General features: G+C 32.7%; 1 protein-coding gene across 4 annotated transcripts in view; it reads left to right on the forward strand.

Annotated features, from left to right (window-relative positions):
- The window catches only part of KIF3A (kinesin family member 3A), a 30,902-nt gene extending 11,176 nt beyond the window's left edge, over positions 1–19,726 (forward strand). Inside the window, exons 6-19 of one of the 4 annotated variants that reach the window (XM_036424798.2) lie at positions 2,704–2,843; positions 3,234–3,431; positions 3,992–4,166; positions 5,721–5,819; positions 7,786–7,857; positions 10,076–10,084; positions 13,550–13,706; positions 14,102–14,282; positions 14,458–14,568; positions 15,130–15,255; positions 16,826–16,879; positions 17,224–17,292; positions 18,049–18,173; positions 18,796–19,726. In XM_036424798.2, the coding sequence (XP_036280691.1) occupies positions 2,704–2,843; positions 3,234–3,431; positions 3,992–4,166; positions 5,721–5,819; positions 7,786–7,857; positions 10,076–10,084; positions 13,550–13,706; positions 14,102–14,282; positions 14,458–14,568; positions 15,130–15,255; positions 16,826–16,879; positions 17,224–17,292; positions 18,049–18,173; positions 18,796–18,844 (1,565 nt within the window). In that variant the 3' untranslated portion in view covers positions 18,845–19,726. The remainder of the gene's footprint in view (positions 1–2,703; positions 2,844–3,233; positions 3,432–3,991; positions 4,167–5,720; positions 5,820–7,785; positions 7,858–10,075; positions 10,085–13,549; positions 13,707–14,101; positions 14,283–14,457; positions 14,569–15,129; positions 15,256–16,825; positions 16,880–17,223; positions 17,293–18,048; positions 18,174–18,795) is intronic. The other 3 variants (XM_045576378.1, XM_036424795.2, XM_036424796.2) reach the window with 3 other exon arrangements.
- Positions 19,727–22,392: the final 2,666 nt, after the last annotated feature.

Raw genomic sequence — 22,392 nt, forward strand, 5'->3', positions numbered from 1 at the left:
AGGGCCAGCCGGACCCCACCCATGCACCAATTCGTGCATCCGTGTTCTAGTACATATATAAGCATTTTAAAAAAATGATGTAGTATCTCATTGCATGAATCTACATAATTTATCCAATTTTTTAATGATGGACTTTGGGTTGTTTTCAATCTTTTCTTCCGAGCGATACAGCATTAAATATTATTACATAAACATGAATTTATACATGTGCAGGCATATATATAGGATATATTTTTCCATATTCTCTTGAAAAGCTTAAAAACATATATCTTTTATTTCAAAATAAATATTTGACAAAAATTAAAGCTATGGAAATGTTTTTTGTTTTATTTCCATTGTGACATGTCAATGTTTGGAGCTTTGAGTCTACTTCATTATGCAAGTTCTCTCCCAGGGATTGTAAAGTTCAACATAGGTCACATTTAACAGCATGGCTGTTGCATTTCTTGGTTTTTATAACCAGATATGCCAAAAAATTAAAATAATAAATAGCTTGTTTTACTTATATTGCAAAAAACAATAGGCATTAATAAGATTTTTTTCAAATTACATGTTCTCTCCTCATCCAAATTGGAAAACACTGCTACAGTATCACATAGCTATAAAACAATTTCTACTCTTTGACCTGGTAATTCCAGTTTGGAAAATACATCCCATGGAAATAATACTAAAGAGAAAGAGAGGTATCTGCTCAGAGACGCTCATTTTGTGTTCCTTATGAGGACCTAAAGTGGGAAACCATCCCAAATACTAGTATCTCTCAGGAAGGGAACAGCAAAATCAAGGTTTAACAGTTCTTTATATTTTTTGAAGAAACTTATAATTTTATTTAAAAGAAAATAGAAAAATATAGTATGAAGTCGTAAGTCCTTACTTTTTTTTTTTTTTTTTTTTTTTTTTACTAATTTTTCCTTCTTTTGACAAGTTTTACTTTTTTTTTCAATTACAGTTTACTTTCATTATTATATATTGGTTTCCAGTTGTACAGCATAGTGGTTAGACAATCATACACTTTACATAGTTCTTCCCTTTGTCCCTTCCCTCGCATATTTCCAGTGCCCAACCAGCACATACATAGTTATCACAATATTATTGAATATATTCTCTATGCTGTTAATCCCCATGACTATTTTGTAACTAGCAATTTGTATTTAATTCCTTTACATCTTTTTCCCTCTCTCTTACTCCCCTCCCCTCTGGCAGCCACCAGTTTGCTCTCTTTATCTGAGAGTGTTTTAATTTTGTTTGTTCATTTATTTTGTTATTTAGATTCCATATATGAGTGAAATCATATGATATTTGTCATTTGCTGACTGACTTATTTAGGCTTTACTTTTCTTTCTTTTTAAAAAAAATACATTTTTATTGATTTCAGAGAGGAAGGGAGAGGGAAAGATACAGAGAGAGAAACAACAATGATGAAAGAACCATTGATCGGCTGTCTCTTGTACACCCCGCACTGGGGATTGAACCTGCAACCCAAGCATGTGTCCTGACCGGGAATCCAACCGTGACATCCTGGTTCAGAGGTTGATGCTCAACCACTGAGCCACGCAGGCTGGGCTAGGCTTTCCTTTTCTGTATTAGTGCAAGTTACATTCCAGTTATCTGACTTCAGTACAGCCATGTTAATAATGAATAATGTTTATATTTTAATGTTTAAGTTCTAAAATCAAATCTTGTGTGGAGAAGTTCTGCATGAATATAGAGTAGGAAGATAATTTTGATGTTGGGTAAAATTAATGCTTTTAAAATACTTTGGAATTTAAAGGGGAAAAATAATATGTGTTGTAAAAAACAAAACACTTTTTTTTTGTTTACAAGATATATTCATGTAAAATATTTATACCCACACAATACTTTGAACGGATACTTTGTTTTATAGAAGAGGGATTATACTATATATTCCTCTCTTTTTGTTTCCTAGACATATGTTATGGATATCTTTCCATGTCATACCTTTATTTTTTAAAAAAATATATTTTTATTGATTTCAGAGAGGGAGGGAGAGGGAAAGAGAGATAGAAACATCAGTGATGAGAGAGAATCATTGCTTGGCTGCCTCCTACATGCTCCCTACTAAGGATCACGCCCACAATCTAGGAATGTGCTCTTGACCAGAATTGAACCTGGGACCCTTCAGTCCTCAGTCGATGCTCTATCCACTGAGCAAAACTGGCTAAGGCTACCTTATTTTTTTAACTCCATATTATGACTAGTTTATAATTGATTAACCACTGTCCTGTAATTGTTTCTAATCTCTTGCTGTTGTGAATATGCTGCGCTGAATATCCTGGCATCATTTAATGCATGTATACAAGTATTTCTGTGTTTTAGATTCGCAGAACATAATGTTTTTTAGAGATAGCTGAAACAGCAATATTTTTAAAAAATTATTTACCATGTATTTTTATGTAAATTAGTTATTTTTTTTAGCCAGTAATACTTCTGGTTAAAGTTAATTACTTTGTCCTAAAGTTACCTCTTTAGTATAAGAAACATTACAAATTTTTTTGTTATCAACATAAATTGTCAGAAACTGATAATAATGGCTAATCACATCTATGCTTTTATGGTTTAACCAGACTGTTTGATTTTTGCCTCTGGTAAAATTAAGTATTATAAACCATTCTGGATAGTTAATTATTTTTAAAGGTACTCCCTGTTATTATACTTTTTAAGAATTTCTTTCCTTTATTCAAGGTTCTGTTGGTGCAACTAATATGAATGAGCATAGTTCCCGTTCCCATGCCATCTTTACAATTACCATAGAATGCAGCGAAAAAGGCGTTGATGGGAACATACATGTCAGGATGGGGAAGCTCCATCTTGTAGATCTCGCTGTAAGTAATAGGCTGCTACTTTAAAGAATAAATTGTAATTATTTTATAAATGAATAAAAATTCAAGTGTAAAGGTGTGATTTATATATGATTTTTAAGTTGTTAACTTGTGTATGTGTTTTGCTTACTATGGAATATTTTGAACCTGTACAAAAGTAGATAGAATAGTATAATCTTCCATGTAACCATCACCTACTTCAACAACTACTGGTTCATGGCCAGTCCTGTTTCATTTCTACCATTACCCACTTGTCTTCCTGTATTATTCTTATGTGAGTTCCAGATACTAAGTCAGATTCCTTTTCTGTTAAATTATTTTTTATTAAGTTTTAGAAACAATATACTGAATTTTTTTTTTTTTAGCTTTATTTCTGTGTCTGTTTATTGCTAGGGTTCAGAAAGACAGGCAAAAACTGGAGCTACTGGACAGCGCCTCAAGGAAGCTACAAAAATCAATCTTTCGCTTTCCACCCTTGGTAATGTAATTTCTGCCTTGGTTGATGGAAAAAGCACTCATGTGCCTTATCGGAATTCTAAATTGACTCGTCTTCTTCAGGATTCCTTAGGAGGAAATTCAAAGACCATGATGGTAAGACTTAATTGATGATATTATAGTTATCATCAGGCAACTTTTAGATTCCTGTTTATCCTTATAACTTACATGCATAACATTTAAAAAAATATTGATTATTTTACTTTATTTGATTTTGTGATTGTTCTTTTTCTAGTATACCATGTATACAAGCCCATACCGTGTTATTTGAAAACTGACATGGTTATACTTACTTTCTCTTTCTTTTTTAAAATATATCTTGATTGATTTCAGAGAGGAAGGGAGAGGGAAAGAGAGAGGGAAATATCAATGATGAGAGAGAATCATTGATTGCCTGACTCTTACATGTCTCCGACTGGGAATCAAGCCTGCAACCCAGGCATGTGCCCTTGACTGGAATCGAATCTGGGACCCTTCAGTCCAGAGGCTGATGTTCTATCTACTGAGCCAAACCAGCTAGGGTCTTATTCTCTTTTTCATGAAGATGAGAGTAGAAGTATGCTTTAGGAATTATTTTACTTATCTTCGTAATGGTAGTATTAATTTTAACTGTGTCAGGTGTTACAATATTTTGTTTTGTATTCCTAATTCAACAGTGTGCAAATATTGGGCCAGCAGATTATAATTATGATGAAACTATCAGTACATTACGGTATGCTAACCGTGCTAAGAATATTAAAAATAAAGCTAGAATTAATGAAGATCCAAAGGATGCTTTGCTTCGTCAATTTCAGAAAGAAATAGAAGAACTGAAAAAAAAGCTTGAGGAAGGTAACTTTTCCCCAAAATGTTGATCTTAATGTTGGCTAAAAATATGTTGCTTTACCAGTAAACCACCTATTAAAAATTCTTTGCACCTCTAAAATTGATATTTAAAGGCATATTTCTGCTTGCTAACTTGACACATACATATTAAGTAAGCTCAAGTAAATGTATATAATGTTTGTATATGTGATTTAAAAACTTTACTTAATTTAAACCTCTATCTTAATCCCAATGACCTTTTGTAGATTTTATATGACCACTTATTAAATAATTAATTTTTATTTGTCTCTGTATAAGAGCACATTCTAACCTATATTTAGATGATTATGACCAGAGTTCCTATGGTAGATATCAGTTACAGTTGAAGTAAAGTTAGCTATCACAGAGTCAGGGTACACCAAGTTTACTATAAGTAAAATTCATTGATAGTATTCAAATATGCTTTCATACTTAAATTTCAACATGAGGTTCTCTTTTGGAAATTCTTTGCTAACAAGATAATTAAAAGGTTAACTAGTTTGGAGACCTTATTCATGCTGTTGAGAAATTTACCATTGCTAAGTGCCCAGTGACTTCCTGGACCTTCATGCTAAGAACTGATTGGCATAGGGCTCCTCTGCATAGCAGGTAAACCAGAGGGCTTTGAAACTGCCTATTTTCTGTGGGAAAACTGGCTAGATCAGATGTGAAATCAAGAGATGCCAACATCACAAATGTTTGGAGAATGTGCTGATTCAATCAATACACTTGAGTAAGATTGTTGAGGAAAAGCAGTTGTAATTGACCTGCCTCTTAGATAATGAAATTGGTGTTTTAAGTGTGACCACTAGGTGGTATTTATAGTCAGTATATTTTTAAAAATTTTAATTCTAGATTTGTTAATGTTGAGTATACTTTTATTTTGCTAACTTATGTTTTTTTACATTTGCTTATTGTGGGAAAATATACATAACATAAAATTTACATTTAAACTATTTTTAAGTGTATTAAATAGTTCACATTGTTCTGCAACCATTACCATCATCCATCTCCAACTTTGTCGTCATCCCAAAATGAAACTCTATCCACTAAACACTAACTCCCCATCGCCCTTTCTCCCTCACCACCTGGTAGCCACTATTTTACTTTCTATCTCTGAATTGACTATTCTAGGCACCTCATGTAAGTTAACAAAATCTTTGGACAAATAAGTCCTTTTGGAAAATTTCTTGGGATATAGTTCTAAAAGTGGAATCACTATGTTAGATGATAGTTTATAGCTCTTAACATATAAGACTGAAATTATTGTAACATGTAATTTATATATATTTAGAACTATACTTTATTATTTGAAGTTTTAAATGGATAAGAATTTAACTTCTCTTTAGGAAATTTAAAAATAAAGCCTGTGTGTACATCATATCTATTTCTGAGGTTAACATATCTGATATGCTGTTTAGGAATTTTAATTCAAAGTTTGTTTAGCAACAAAAACTTAATGGAATAAGTGATGTAGACATTTTCTATATAGCCAATGGCCTGGAGTGGAATAAAAATCATTGTAATAAATTTCTATTCAAGGGGAAGAAATATCAGGCTCTGATATCAGTGGGTCAGAAGAGGATGATGATGAAGAGGGTGAGGTTGGAGAGGATGGAGAGAAAAGGAAAAAAAGAAGGGGTAAGTTCTTTTTAGTTTTAGAAATTACCTTAGATTGCTACTTAATGATGATTTAACATCGCCACGGAAGTTGAGTGCATGCCTTTTATTTTGCCATTTTTAATTACGGTAACAAGTCAAATAGGAAGTATGACATATACCTGGTTAACTTTTTATTTTCTGTATTATTTTGTCTCCTGTACTTCTCTGTTTATAGCTGAATTAGAATACCTATGTTCTGTTTTTATTTTAGAATTTAGAATTGAAGTCAGTGATAGTGGATATACTATTTTAAAATTTCTTGTAGGGTTTCAATTTTATTGGGGACTTTTATGTACGTTATGAACCTAAACTTTTTAGGAACTCAGGATAATGTGGAGGTTTTATCAAGCATAATTAGGCTTTTGAAGTCATTGAATTGTTTAATAAATTTGTTTAAGGATTCTAATTTTTCAGTTTGATTTTTTCCTTATAAAATGTACTTTCATTCTCACCCTGTTATGTGCCATTTATTGCCCAAGTACAAATTAAACTGTTTATTGTAATAAAGATATGGATAACATGCAAAAGAAAGAGATGTGTTAAATGGCCTACATTAAAATTTTTTTACCCTAAATATTTATTTATTTTGGCACTCTCTTCCATTAACATGGATTATTGTTTTCAAGCTAGTGCGTATTTTGCTTGTCTTATTAAAATTATTGTAATCAGGGCAAGATGTTCAAGTGCACATCTTTTGTCATTGCCTAGCTGCCTACACCCGCTCTTTAGGGAGATGGGGGTCATTAAGGAAACTTAACATTGGGGAAAAAAATGATCTTGCTGAAAATAAACTTGTCTCTGCTTGATCAGGACCCCAAAATTTACAAATGATAAAGATTTTATAACTTCAAAAGACAGGAAAAGCATGATTTAGAGCAGGAGTTGGCAAAATATAGTCTGCTGGCCAAATTCAGCCTACCACATGTTTTTGTAAATGAAATTTTATTAAACAGCCATGCTTATTTGTTTATATGTGGTCATATGAGACTGTATGATTTTCAAAACCTAAACACTTATTATCTATACTTTTACAGAAAATGTTTGCCAAACCCTGACTTAGAGAATCACTTTTGTGTGCATACCTATTTTTTATTTATTGATTTGAAAGAGAGAGAGAGAAACATCTATGTGAGAAAGAAATGTGAATCCGTTGCCTTCCGAACATCTCCCGACCAGTAATTGAACCTGGAACCTGGGCATGCGCCCTGACAGGGAATTGAGTCGGGGACCTTTTGGTGCACAAGACAGTGCTCAAACACCTGAGCCCCACTGACCAGGCCATACCTGTTTTCACAAAGTAAATTATTCAAAGCTAAAGCAGATAATAGATTTGTTAAAAATAAAATTTTAAATAGCAAAAAATATTTAATAATAAAATACCTTCCTTTCAGGCTTAGAAATTTTAAAATGTTCAGTGAGCTTTTCAAAATTTGACCATGAAACCTTAAAACATACATAATTACATCTGATAGTGTGTTGTTTTAAAGGAGAATGAGTGAAATTGGAGACAAACCAACCTGTCTATAATGTAAGGCAATTTATCATTTTATAAGTTTAATTATGTATGATTTCAAATTTAAAATTCAGTTCCTTTAACATATCAACCTAAATAGTTTAAATAAATTTAAATGTCACCAAATGACTTACTGATTTTTTTATTCTTGTCATTCCAACCCTCTGAATTGCTGTGTTTTAGGTGAATAGTGGGGTTTGCCCACAGTAGGTGCTTAAAGGAATACAGTTTCTAATTCTGCATGGCTTTGATAGTAGAGCATATTGGCTAGACTACCAAGACTGGTTTTGAGGGAAAGTAAGTTTTGGTTCTTTAATACAAAGCTTGATTGTTTTTTAAAATTCTCTCTCTGGACTGAATTTTTCTGTGTATTATTCCTTCTCTTGTGTCCTTTCCTTTGGTCCCCGTCGGGCTCATCTCTTTGTCTTCCAGGCAGTAGCAGCAGCAGTAGCTCAGACTCCACATGCTCTGTCATAGAGAAGCCTCTGGATAAGGTCTTGCCTAGTGAGTGGAGCTCTAAGTTCTCTAACGGAGCTTTGGCTTCTTCATAACCCGGGGCTTCACCTGAGGAATGCTGCACTGCTCCCTGTCATGACTTACAGAATACATAGTGGACTTCTCAGTAGAACAAAGCATGTGATGACCTCCCCCTTCATTGCTTCCAGTAACCTATAATTGTTAAAGCACATACTTACATTTATGTTGGAGACAATGGAAGAGAGATTCGTGCTTTTGCAATTGAGATAATGTAAAGAGAGCTACCCTGTTTCCCCAAAAATAAGACAGTGTCTTATATTAATTTTTTCTCCCAAAGTTGCTCTAGGTCTTATTTTCAGGGGATGTCTTATCTTTCCATGCGCTAGGTCTTATTTTCGGAGGATGTCTTATTTTCGGGGAAACACGGTAGTAAGCTGTATAAAAGAATACTTCTTATGGTTCCTTTTCATGTTTCATGACAAATTTCTAATCCTTGTCAGTATAAGGGATATGTAGTAACAAATCCTGAATTTCTAAAACCCCAAATTATATTTGGAAATGCAGTGCCCATTATAGCATGTCTTACAGTTATAAAGGTTTTAGGCTTTGGTGTCCTAATCTTAGGGTAGCTTAAGAGTGAAAGCACCCAAATAAATAAATAACAAGTAAAATTTGAAGCAACTGAATATGAATTGAATAGTACTAGTATTTTATATCAAATGGCCATTTATCTCTATTTCTAAATTACATGATTGATTTTAAGAAAATTTCTAATGTATGATTAGAGAAGTCAGATCCACAAGAAATTGTTTATGCATTATCTGTTGACCTATTTCAAAACTAGAGACTTTTTCTTAAACCTTAATTAAATTGAAAAGTATTATGCATTTTATTTATATTTCATTTTCAGAAGAAAAGGGAATTGGTGCTTTCTTGCACTAGCTTTCAACTTATTGTCTTTTAGAGCATTATCTATATACTTACCTTTAGAAACCAATAGCAGAAACATTTGATTATTGTTCTTATGCCTTGAGCTTTCTAGAGGAAAAATTCCAAGAATATTAGGAATTGTATTCTCTATTGACAATTCTTAAATTTTATCAAAAACAGTTAATTTCAGAGGATAACATAAAATACATGACATTGCTTTAGAAACCATATAGAGGTATTATTTTGTATTGTAAACTCTGAAATATAAGAAAACATCTGAGTGGGAGGCATTAATTTTCTGTTTTAAAATTTACCTTAATTCTTAAAGACTAGTTATATGAAAGTCTGTTATGAAATGAGGTGTACTTTGTTCAATGCAAGCAGTTTGTACACCCGGCACATAACTTTAAGTTCTTTTTTTGTGATGTGGGTATGCTGATGAAGTACAAGATGGTCGTCCCAGCATGATTTCTGCGTGTAACTTGTATGTACTTTCCCTTTAAAAAATATGAATGGCCTTTTTATTTAGGTGTTCTTTGCTTGAATCATCAATTGATTATTTACTTCTATAGAATCATTATTATAATTATCCTTAACAAGCCACTAATAGATTGAATGCAAGTTTGTTATTATACAGGTGTACTTCACTTTATGTAATAAATATTTTTGGTTTTTATGTTTCTTTTCCTGAAAAAATTGCCCTTAAATCAAGTTGGAAAATCAAATGTATTGGGAGAGATCTTACTTTTTAAAAGGATCTTTCATTAAATCCTTTTGTTAATTAAATCATTATTGCAAATTGCTATAATCTAATTTGGGGTTGGGGTTTTGGGTTGGATTTTCTTAAAGGGAGGCACACCTGTAACACTTCCTTAACATTGGAAGAACATTGAATTGGGAAATTTTGGAAACAGACAGTGTGAATTTTGCTGCTTTTAACTTATTAAATTGGCTTAATTTTCTGCTTTGCTCTTTTAGAATATTTCTCAGGTCTTAGCAGTTTCCCAATTCCATGTCTGCTGTTATTATACCCACTGAACTGTTATACTTGCAGGAGTTTGGGAGTCTGTGTGAGCTCTTGAGATTGAATTAAATTGTAATATTAGACAAAATTAATCTTTCTTTGCTTAAATTAAATCTCTGTGTTGAATATGCTTTACTTTTTACATAAAACTGCTCTTTCAGTTTTGATAATAATTTGATTTTTATACATTCTTCTTTGTTTTATATAAGAAATAATGTTTTTCTTTTTTTCCTCTTCATCTCTGTGCATATGCTTCCTGTCTACGATTTGCTTACTACTTCTTATTGAAAGATCAAGCAGGTTGGTGTGATTGATTTGCACTCCCCGTGGTGGTACAATTATTTAAACTATAAAGAACTTTATCATCTAACTATATTACATTAAACAAATTTTAATGATTTTTTTTAACAAGGTAAGTATCCACCTTTTGTATTTAAAAAAAAACAAACTTTAAACTTTAGCTTTAAAAAAATTCCATTTTTTTTCCTAAATTATTTTTTAAAAATTTATTTGTTTTTATTGACTTAAGTATTAGGAACATTTTTTTTTTATTTTCAAAAGATTTTTTTAGCAGAACAATTCAGAAGTATTAGATTGACAGTGACAGACACACAGGATGTGCTAGACCTAATTAACAGCGGAGACAAAAATAATATATCACCAGATCTAGATGGCATAATCTTCCTGAAATTTTAAAAGACCCATTAAGCCAAATTTTGGAAACATAAATATAAATGATTTTACATTCAGGCAATTTTTTCTTGTTTTTTTTTAAGTGAGGAATCAGTTGCTTGGTTACTTATGCCCATGGGTGTTCATATAGTGAAAATGAAATTAATTCAATTAACTCTTCCCTGAGATTCTTCCCTTTAACCGTACCTTGCAGTGTCCCTTTTCACAGTTTTGGATAGAGCGCATGGCACAGGGCAGTTAAAAATATATTTATCTGAAAGTTTGTGCTGAATTCTTTTATGCATTTTTTTTTCTGGGTTTGGTTGATTTTTTTGAATGAAATTTTAAAAAATTAATGTAAAAGTGACTTTTAGTGATTTCATGTTTTCAAGTGCCTGGTTAGAAGAGTTGGCACATATCTACATTTAGCTTTAAATATTATTTGAAGAGAAATATAATGATTTATTGGAGTAATTCTGGCAATATATTATGAAATATTAGATTTTTGAAACTGAACTAGCTATATATACATGGTTATTTTTCTGAAAATGTTACAAGAACACAATAAGATTTTTGTTGCTAAAACATCAGTTTGAAAATATTACCTAAATAATTTTGAATAACTAATGCAATTTAATTATAGTAGTAATTCATCAGTAGGCATGTGCTTTTGTATTTCTAAATATAAAATCTTTTTATTCTATTGCCTCTTAATGGGCTTGGAAACTATATATATTTGTGTGTGTGTGTGTGTGTGTGTGTGTGTGTTTAAACATATTATTGATTTCAGAGAAGAAGGGAGGAGAGAAACATCAATGATGAGAGAGAATCATTGATCAGCTGCCTCCTGTACGCCCCCTACTGGGGATCGGCCTGCAACTGGGGCATGTGCCCTTGACCGGAATGGTACCCGTACCCTTAGTCCACAGGCTGACATTCTATCCACTGAACCAAACCTGCAAGGGTGGAAACTATGTTTTTAACTGTTGACAATTAGAAGCCTGGAAGTCTAAAAAAATTAATGTGCATATATTGACCAGATAATTTCCTTTATACCATTAATATCCAGGTCTTCACATATACAAGATTGTTGTTTTCTCCCCTTAACATGTTTGCTGTTTTTTTCTTTAAATATTTGAAATTCTGAGGTAGAAAGGAAGCTATAATTTATTATGCATGCCACTTACATCATACCTGAACTTACATTTTCCCCCTGAAATTTCTAAAAATAGTATTACCAATGGGAAATTCTTTGGGAATAGGGATTAGATTACTTTTCTAAATTATCTTTTAATAGTGTTATTCAGAACATTCAGTACAGGTGACTGTGCCAAAGAAGCCAATAGAATCAGGTCTACATCCTGACTTTTGGAATGCAATGAATCACACCACACCAGAGCATGAATTTGGATCAGTGCTTTTATTTATTCTTTTATTTAGCTTATTTGTTTCGTGGCTTAAGTTTGCTTCAGACGTATATTTACTTAGAAATGAAGGGTAATATATTTTAAACAGTTGGGTTTTTTTAATATAATTTTATCCTAAAGAATTGAAACTTGCGCATGATTCTTTGTCTCATGGTTTCCAAAAGAATATATTCAGATAATATATATCTCCATCATTTTTTCAGTTCTTTTTCCTTCTTAGCAGAAGGGGTTAGCTTTTGGGTGGAGACATTAACAACAATTCATAAAGTCTCTGGTTTTCACTCTTCTGTAGTCCTTTGGGAAGGAAGTTAAGAAATACAGAAAGCTCTCAGGAGAGCCTTAGACCAATTCTATGAAAAGTTTGATCATTTTTCTAAAGGAAGGTATGTTTCAAAGAAAGCACATTACCAGAAATGAATGATCTTTGATTCAGTTTCATAACCAGTTTAAAATGCTAGTTTTATTTTCATGATTTTGAAATTCATTCAATGAACTTTTGTTGTTGTTAATCCTCACCTGAGGATATTTTTCCATTGATTTTTAGAGACAGTGTAAGGGAGGGAGAGAGACAGAGATAAACATTGATGTGAGAGAGACACATCAATTGAATGCCTCCTGCATGGCCCCAACCAGGGCCGGGTGTAACCTGCAACTGAGGTATGTTCCCTTGACAAATCGAACTGGGGACCCTTCAGTCCAAGAGCCAACACTCTACCTGCTGAGCCAAACAGGCTAGGGCTCATTCAGTAAACTTTCATTGAATATTTATTGTACAACACTTAACTTAGCACTTTTATTCATACTATTATTTGTATATTAAGCATTCTACTTACTAGACATTATAATCAAAATAATCTATTGGAAACTGTGTTTCCAGCTTGATTATTTTGTAATATTTCTACTTACATTTAATAATTGCACTTAATGTGACAGAATTAGGTCCTGTGTTTGATAAAATGAGTTATTTTAGTTTTTCATTTAAAATATGACATCATGACAACTCAGCAACTATAAAATGCCTGGTTAATTACTATGTAACTGTTATATAATTAGTATAGACTTCTTTTCTTTAAAAGCATACCTTGAAAGAAAATACTTTCCAGTAATTTTATTAAACAAAATTTTATAAATATTCTGAAGATACGTATTAAAAACTACTTGCTATAAGTTCTGACTGATACTTTTAATCTGTTCATTTTATACATATATGTGACTTTTGCTTATTCATTTATTTTAATAAATTATAGGGAAATATATTGGGAAGACACTTTATTTTGTACTTGGTTATCAGAAAAAAGTAACTAAATAATCATATTGCTTTTTCCACCATATATGTTATCTTGGAACACACAGATCTGTGTTTGTTTGCTTGCTTTGGCTTTCCTGTTAATCTTTCTCTTTTTTTTCCCCTGCTCATCTGTTTTGCTCCTCTTTTACTTACTTTTGTCCTAATCATTGCACAATAGGAAAACAGTTTGAAGTTAGCAATTAGTTTAAAAATTCTAAGAATGTAAAACAAATTATTCATTTGATTTCCTTAAAATTTTTATATTTGATTTTATATTACTGAGGAATATAACTTTTATAAAAATGAAGAGAACCTACTAGTATACTGTTCTGAAACCTTGACTCGAAAGTGATTGTTGTAATTGAATGACTCAAACAGGTAAAAAGAAAGTTTCCCCTGATAAGATGGTTGAAATGCAAGCAAAAATTGATGAAGAGAGAAAAGCACTTGAAACAAAGCTTGACATGGAAGAAGAAGAAAGAAACAAGGCTAGGGCTGAGTTAGAGAAAAGGGAAAAGGATCTCCTTAAGGCCCAGTGAGTATTACTGAATTAATGTAGATTTATGTTTTAAATTTCCGGTATTTTTCTGAGGACTTATGTATAAGGAAAAAAATTGAATAATAATTCGAAACTTGATTTTTATCTCCAGAGTAGCTATTTTTGAATAGAAGGTTTCATTGTGTATGTTGTATTTCTGAAAATTATATGTTTTGATTATTTCCTCTCTTTGTGGGAGGAAAAATATTTAAATGAATTTGATTTAATTGAGATCAACTCATACAGTAATGAATTATCCAGTGGTATAATTTGATAAAGATGTTGTATAACCATATTCCTATATTGAAATTTTGTATCCAAACTCATTAAATTTTGGTAATTGATATTGGTACAATAGTAGATAATTGGAGTATTCTAATTTTAATCAATAGACAAGAGCATCAGTCTTTGCTAGAGAAATTATCTGCACTGGAGAAGAAGGTAATTGTTGGTGGTGTTGACTTGTTGGCGAAAGCTGAGGAACAAGAGAAACTTCTTGAAGAATCTAATATGGAACTGGAAGAAAGGAGGAAAAGAGCAGAGCAACTTCGCAGAGAATTGGAGGAAAAAGAGGTATCTTTTTGGTTCTGGCTGACACTTTTTTCCTAGTGAAAAGCTAAATATAATTTTAGTAACATTGTAAAGCAGATCTGTGGGTTGCTTTGAATATGGCTGCTAAACATATTATTTGTTAAATAAATTTGTGATTTAAAGAATAAATTATTAAGTTTATCAATTTTACTCATAGCAAGAACGCTTGGATATTGAAGAAAAATATACCAGTTTGCAAGAGGAAGCACAGGGAAAAACCAAAAAATTAAAGAAAGTTTGGACTATGCTGATGGCTGCAAAGTCAGAGGTTGGTCTCTTAGAAATTACCAACTAATGTAGTTCTGAACTTAAAAAAAAAAAAATATATATATATATATATATATATATATATATTATTTTTTTTTTATTTTTTTATTAAGTATGATTAAGAATCTGAAAGGAATCATGGGTGCTTACAATTTTAAAGAAATAAAAATTTCTTCTTGATGTGCAGTTTTTAATTTTAGCTCTTAAATTTCTAACCTTAACTAATAATGTGAAAAAGACATTTTGAGGCCCTGGCCGATGTGGCTCAGTTGGTTGGAGCACCATCTTGTATATCAAAAAGGTGGTGGGTTCGAATCCCCATCAGGGTGCGTACAAGAGACAGCTGGTTAATATGTCTCTCTCTCGTCGATATTTTTGTCTCTTTCTCTCTCTCTCTAAAATAAAATAAAATAAGATAAATAAAACGACATTGTTAGTGTCATTCTGTCTATTGTTTTAGTGAAAGAACTGGGTAGGCTCTTACAGGGTTTCTATGTCAGATTGAACTATTTTGAATTTAAAATCTTGTTTGTCCTTAATATTTTCATTGATTTTCTCACAGATGGCTGATCTCCAACAAGAACATCAGAGGGAAATTGAAGGCCTGTTGGAGAACATTCGACAGCTTAGCCGGGAGCTTCGGCTTCAGATGCTTGTTATTGATAACTTCATACCTCAGGATTATCAGGTCAGAGGGATGTTCTCTGACTTAAATATCAGGTCACTTGGCTGGGGTTAAGAAAGAAGGAAATATAATTTGTCACTTAATTGGTGATAAATATGTACATTTCAGTTGTTAATGATAAAATTTTCTTGAACTAATGCCATAATATTTCACTTTAGCTGTTAACTTTTCTTAATACATAATTCTCTGTTTGAGTATCTAAGTATCTAGATAAGAAATTTCTCAGCCCCTTAGAGAAATTCGAATTCATTTATAGAAGGTCCTTAAATAATATGTTTTGTCATTGTCGTTATATCATTGATGAGAAAAAAAAATTGATTCCCAGTCAGGGCCACTGTCTGTATGGAGTTGGCATGTTTTACCTCATGTTTGAACTGGATAAGCCAATTGGAAAATAATTACCTTAATCTTTCATATATATATATATATATATATATATATATATATATATATAGCATTTATTTCAATGTTTAATATTAGTAGTTTTGAGTCTTTACTTAGAAGTTTTGTGATGTTTTTGTGACCAGAAATAGACACTTAACTCTTGTTTGTACCAATTAGCCTAAGATAAAATTGGTTTTATTATACATTATTTCCCTTAACATCACAGCTTCCAAGAACTGAACAAAACCTTAATGAGGACTTAATGTAATTGCAATCAGAATCAAGATATAGCTGCTGTTTATTCATTCAATGTCCTTTGTCCTATGAATAGAATAAGAACTCCTATTGGAACTTTTTCTCCCTGCTTATGGATGCTAATTGTGTGTGTGTGTGTGTGTGTGTGTGTGTGTGTGTGTGTGTGTATTGGGTGGGTGGGGGCAAAATATACATAACATGAAATGTACCATTTTAAGTATTTTTAAGAGTACAATTCACTGACATTAAGTATATTTAAAATGTACAACCATCTTTATTTTCTATTTCCAGACAAATGCTAATCCTTAATACTATTGTAATATAATTTAAGAATCTCAGCTTCTATTTTTCCTTACTCAAAATATTCATTTTTCTAGTACATTTTAGTAAACTTTAACATATTGATTTTTTAAAATTTACTTTGAATTTCTATACAGCTGTAAGCAGTTTGTCTAAAATGTACCAGACAAATGTACAAGCCGTAGTATTTTTCCTTTGAACATCAGGTGTATAGAATTAACCTTTGGTTCTTGGTACACTCTCCTTATTGGCCCTGGAAGGCCTCCCTTGATTTAATTTGTTACTTTGTAGTGAACTCATCACCCCAACCAAAAGCTAGGGCCATTATAGTAACTTACTTCCAATCAAATGGTTCCCTCTCCCTCTCCCATCCCTTTGCCTCTTCCAACTCAAGGTAACTTTCATTCTGAATCATGTTCTTCATTTCCTTGCTTTTTATTTTTATATAGTTTAATTGCATCTACATATATTTTTTAAAAGCATATATTTTAAAATTTATGACAAGTATATCATGCAGTACATAATTGAGACAAAATTTCCCCTATAATTTATTAAGATTTTAGTTTCATGAATATTTTTCAGTATTTTAACTGTTATTAAATATTAAAAGTAGACTATCTTTGACTCTTAAAAGGAAATGATTGAAAACTATGTCCATTGGAATGAAGACATAGGAGAATGGCAGCTAGTGAGTATTGCCTTCCTCTTTTCATGGGATACTTGTGGAGTGCTACCTGTAGATCAGGAATTTTGCTGGCTCCAGTGGGGGGAGAGGTGGTCCATAGGATGGATCAGAGGAGAATCCAGTAGGATGGAGATGTTTTTCTAATTAACTATATTATAATACGCAGAATATTCCGTGGAAATAGCATGGGCAGGGATACATAGTACTAAATGACTTCCAGGTCCCTTTCTGTTCCAGCATTCAAATCACGTTTCGTGAGTGTAATCCGTATATCTCACAATAATTTGCTAAGTCACAGTATTAATTGCTAATGAAAACAATTCTCTGTCTCTTTTTCCCCCCACAAGAAATGTGTTGCCTACACAGGAAATAACATGAGGAAGCAAACTCCAGTTCCTGATAAAAAAGAGAAAGATGTAAGAGTGCTTTTTAAAAAAAATTACAGTGTAAAATATTTATAGGGCTGTGAGTCACTAAATTACGTGATCAACATGAAATCAATCGGCTGTGCTAAAGAAGTAGGTTGGTCTTTTGGGAAGAGAGGGTCTTGGATGGGGCGATTGTTAGGACAGTTCGGCTCACCTGCAGCTGTGAGGGCAGGCTGAGTTCCACCACCACAGAGTGGCATGGGATCTTCTTCTCACCACCTTTCTGGGTTATGGGGATGTGTTTAGCGACTAGAATGTCCTTTTCTTTTTTTTCTTTTTTAATATATTTTATTGATTTTTTTACAGAGAGGAAGGGAGAGAGATAGAGAGCTAGAAACATCGATGAGAGAGAAACATCGACCAGCTGCCTCTTGCACACCCCCCACCGGGGATGCGCCCACAACCAATGTACATGCCCCTGACCGGAATCCGCAGACCGACGCTCTACCACTGAGCCAAACCGGTTTCTGCTGGAATGTCCTTTTCAAAGCTAGTCTTAGTCTTAGGTCCACAAGAGGAGATATGGCTTTAGGGAAAGCAGCAACAGTTCTGCTTTCCTGCTGAGGAGTTTATGGTGTGTCAGGGCTCACTCACCAACCCGCGCTGAATGCATTTGAGATAAATGGAGTTAAAGAAAGTATCTTTAGGTATTTGTTTCAACTTGTCTTCTGTGGCTCTTTCTAGAGTTTATTCATTGTTTTAAATCTTTCCCCAAATCTGATTTGTCTGGTGTTGGTTTCTTAGCCCTTTGAAGTGGACCTTTCCCACGTGTATCTTGCCTATACCGAGGAGAGCCTGCGGCAGTCCTTGATGAAACTGGAGAGGCCACGGACTTCAAAGGGGAAAGCAAGGCCAAAGACAGGGAGAAGGTAAGACTGTCTTAGCATCCCACGAAATCAAGGCGGTGAGATGCTAATTAGATATATTTAAAGGAAATTTAGTTAAGATGATAAATATTTTGGCTGATAGACAAATGTACACATTAAATGATTTATTGATATTACATTACATGATAATGTTCAATGTATGTTTCTCATTAGAAATGCATAATTCAGTGTGCTAAGCAAAATTGCAATAACACGGTACATTAATGTAGTGTTTATATCAGTCCCTACATGTGCATTTGTACTGTATTGCCTCAGATGAATATGGTCTTTTGAATAAACACGCACCTTTAGCCTACGCTGGAAGAGATCATCAGCAGTAAAATCTGGCAGGCATGCAGCCACTGGGCCTGGCTGCGTGGTCTGGTCCAGTTTTGGAAATTATCACCTACTCAGTTTCTCTCCGCCTGGGTGGAGGGAGGAGAGCCATGATCTAGCACCTATTCTTGGTGGCCTTTCCCGAGCCTGGAAAAGTGGTCAAACGTCAAACCTTGGCCTGGTTCTAGACTCTATGCCCCGCTTGTTTTATCTTCTTCATAATGTAAAGTGTTTGCATTCCAGACTTTTAGGGAAGTCTTCATGTTTTCTTTGTCTCTTCTCCAAACAGAAAGCGTTCTGCAAAGCCTGAAACTGTAATTGACTCTTTACTTCAGTAAATGTTACAGACTTAAAGTCTCAATAAAAAGTAGTGATATCCATGCCTGGACAAAATATCTCATTAAACACTGAAGACTTTTGTGTAATTTCAAGTAATGAAAGCTGTAAGTCATGAAGTAAGACTGGAACTAGTAATCTAATAACTTTTAGTCTATATATGTCAATATAATATTGAAATTGCACAACTGGTAATTGTTCAAATAGTCATATTACTCTTCGTTTTATACTATGCAGAGAAGTTGGGGGAGCAGCTCCTACTACAGAGAGTTGCTGTTCAAATATATTCATAAGTCTGCTAGTAATTTGCTCAACTACTGTACATTTACGTAACTGGATATTCAAAATAGAATAAAATGTAGGTCCTGTCTTGCACTTAGACAGCAGTTCTAATTGTCCTATGTTTTGCTGTTATATATGAATGTATGGACTGCATATCTAAGAAATGATTCAATCCTGACGCCCGCCGGCCTGTTCAAATATGTTCTCATTTTTGTGTTATCTTTATTGCATTTTAAGTATAAGATGACCTGTACATCAATCTTTAGATGTACACATTTAAAAAACAAAAGTTGAAAATATGTTTCAACTGTACCTCTCTTGACTATTTTTGCCATTTAGAGTTCAAATCAAATATACTTTTGTTCTGATTTTATGCTGTTATAAAACATTGAATATGTACTTAATTATAAAGGAGTCACAGTTGCAGAAAATTAAGCTAAATACTGGTCACTAGCCTTTGCTGTATGTGTATATATTTAAAAATTCTTTTTGAAGTGTGATTAATGGATGCTTTCCTTTGAGTTCTAAATTGTGATGAAAATTTAGTCTCCGTTTCCCAGAAAGTACAACTAAAGCAAGAAAAATAGCTTTTATTTTTTTCATTTTTTTTAAAAGAAAAATAGCTTTTAATCCTTTGCCGTTAAAATACTTAGTTTTGTTTTTTCCTTTAAAGTTTATTAAAAGAAAATATTCTTCCCTGAATTTCTTCCATTGACAAATCCAGTTAGACCATCTTCCTCTAAAAATAAAAATAATATTTATTTTATAGTACAATAACTTGTAATAGGAAGAATTGTGTTTTCCTTGTTGGCTGCTTACAAAATTTTTGTTTTTATTTTTTTAATGTTATGTTACACCTATACCACTTAATACCGGTATATCTTTTGTGAATTTTAAAATAAATTAGTATTAAGTTAACATTAGTTTAAGAAGTTTGGTTAAATGTTTTATAATTACAAAGCCATGTATAGAGTGGGGTTGAGTAAAGGTGGTGTACTTGTGAGGTGGTAGTAAAAATATGTCCATAAATTTAAAGTAATTCCAAAGGTGTGTTTTGAATGTCCTGTGTGTGGTGCATATTTTCTAGGTAATAAGAATTGCATTTAACTGGTAGTGTTTTCTTTGTAGTATGTAAGATAGAAGTTTATAACTTTGTTCTGTGAGGCAACTGTCTACTACTGTGAAGACTTGAGGTGAATACGTGTTTTGTAAGAGCTTTGTGTAAGCAGAGTATCTTGGCAATTGTAGATGCACATTTAGCTGTTAGTAATTACTCTAGGGAAATCTTAATTTTACCAATAGAAAGAAAAGGTGAATACTTCTTCCTTTTGGAAGTTCATGTGTATCACCTTTAATCATCTAGTTAATAAGAAAGGAATAGCATTCACATTAAGCTCTGAAACAGCACAGAAAACTTAAGCCAGTATGTTGGGTTGTTTTCTATTCCACTCCACTTCGGTAACAAAAAGAAACTTATAAAAAGTCAAAGCATTAAATAAATTTTTTAAAAATATGCTACTTTAGCAGTTTTTTAAAAAAGCATTTACATTAGAACTGATTATACCAGATGGACAATAATTACTCATCTTTTGAAATACCAAAATCATATATTTAGGCAGGCCTGACTAATCTATGGACACTGACTTGACATTGATTCACTTAGGTCCAATCATAGCAGTTCTATAGTTTCTTCACACTTACTGTGTCTTTGTGCACAAATAAAATATTATATAACTTCAGTGTTAATTTCATATAAGGATATAGATAAACAAACTTGCTCATTATTTGAAATAGACATAAAATGAGTGGCACATATAAATAGGTTTTTGAATGGGTCTTTTCTCTTTAATTTTAAAAAGTGTTATTTATTTATTAAAAGGGGCCTTGGTAGAATGTTATTTGTTGTGGTATATTCTTTAATAAACCCTGTAATTATATATACTGATAGTTAGGATATTAAAGTATCATAGTATTCCTCATTTTTGTTTAGGTGCTTGTAAAGTATAAGGTTACTCAAGGAGGGAGGTCTGAATCCATGTGTTTATCCCACAAATAGGATCCGTTTGATAAGCTGTGTCATCTACTTTCTAGGAAAAGGGACCTTTCTTTTGTAGCAAGTGATTTAAGGTCACTTGGGATTGGGGGTTGGGAGTACTACTTCATCTGTAATATTTTTTTAAAATTATGATTGTGATTTTTGAGTTTTGTTTCTTCATAGTCTTTTAAAAATGTCTTTCTCTTTAACTCTTGAGGAACGTCCCTCTCTTTCCTACAGGCTGTGGATTAAGGAATCGGTGGGGTGTACATGTTAGTACTCCAGTGCCTGCCCAGTTGCTTACTAATATATGCACTTGTTTTCCTTTTTAGCTATTTTTAATTTAAAATGCTAGAACAAAACATAGATCTTCCTAGTGCCTTTGAACTTATACTATAGTCTGACTAGTTTAAATCATTAATAACTTCATAGCATTGCTACAATACTGTATACTGGCCTAAATTACAAATTGTTCAATAAATTTGTTGCATTAATTTCAAAAGCCACACTTCCATTGTATTTTATATATAAATTGTATTTGTTCAAGTTGTACATATTGTTATTGTATATACATGTGCAGCATGGTTAAATAAGAAATAAAAATGTTTACATAATGCCTGTAGTAGTGATCTGCTTCTTTATTGAACTATTTTGTGTTTATGTCCATCCTGATATCAACAGGCAGTTTTTTGTACTTGGCATCTCAGTTTCAAGTCGTTAAGAGAGGCCTGTTTAGCCCTAGTCTGTGGTTAGAGCATTGGCCTGCAGACTAAAGGGTCCTGGTTTGATTCTGGTTAAGGGCACATACCTTGGTTGTAGCCTCTGTGGGAGAATGTGCTCGGGAAACAACCAATCAGTGTGTGTCTCACATCGATGTTTCTCTCAGTCTCTCCCCTCCCTTCCACTCTCTAAAAATCAATGAAAAAAATATCCTCGGGTGAGGATTAACAAGAGAGAGACCTGTTTAATCTCACACCCAGAAACTCATGCTGGTGTGAGTCTTTAACAGAAACTGGGAAGAGAGATTTTTAAATGTGCTTCTCAGTGATGAAATTTGTTTTCACCAAAAATATTTTTAGCCAAGTTTTGTTATTTTCATTAGTGTTTGAGGACAGAACGTAAAGAAGTATGTGTGCAGAATGTATCTCACTAAAAGGTAAAAGACGTTTCTGAGTGGTGGCAATGTCATGATCTCTTTACAATTTTAATGAGATTAAAATATCTCCAAAACAA

This window comes from Pipistrellus kuhlii, unplaced genomic scaffold, assembly GCF_014108245.1.
Source record: "Pipistrellus kuhlii isolate mPipKuh1 unplaced genomic scaffold, mPipKuh1.p scaffold_m20_p_8, whole genome shotgun sequence".
In the NCBI taxonomy this organism is placed as follows: Eukaryota; Metazoa; Chordata; class Mammalia; order Chiroptera; family Vespertilionidae; genus Pipistrellus; species Pipistrellus kuhlii.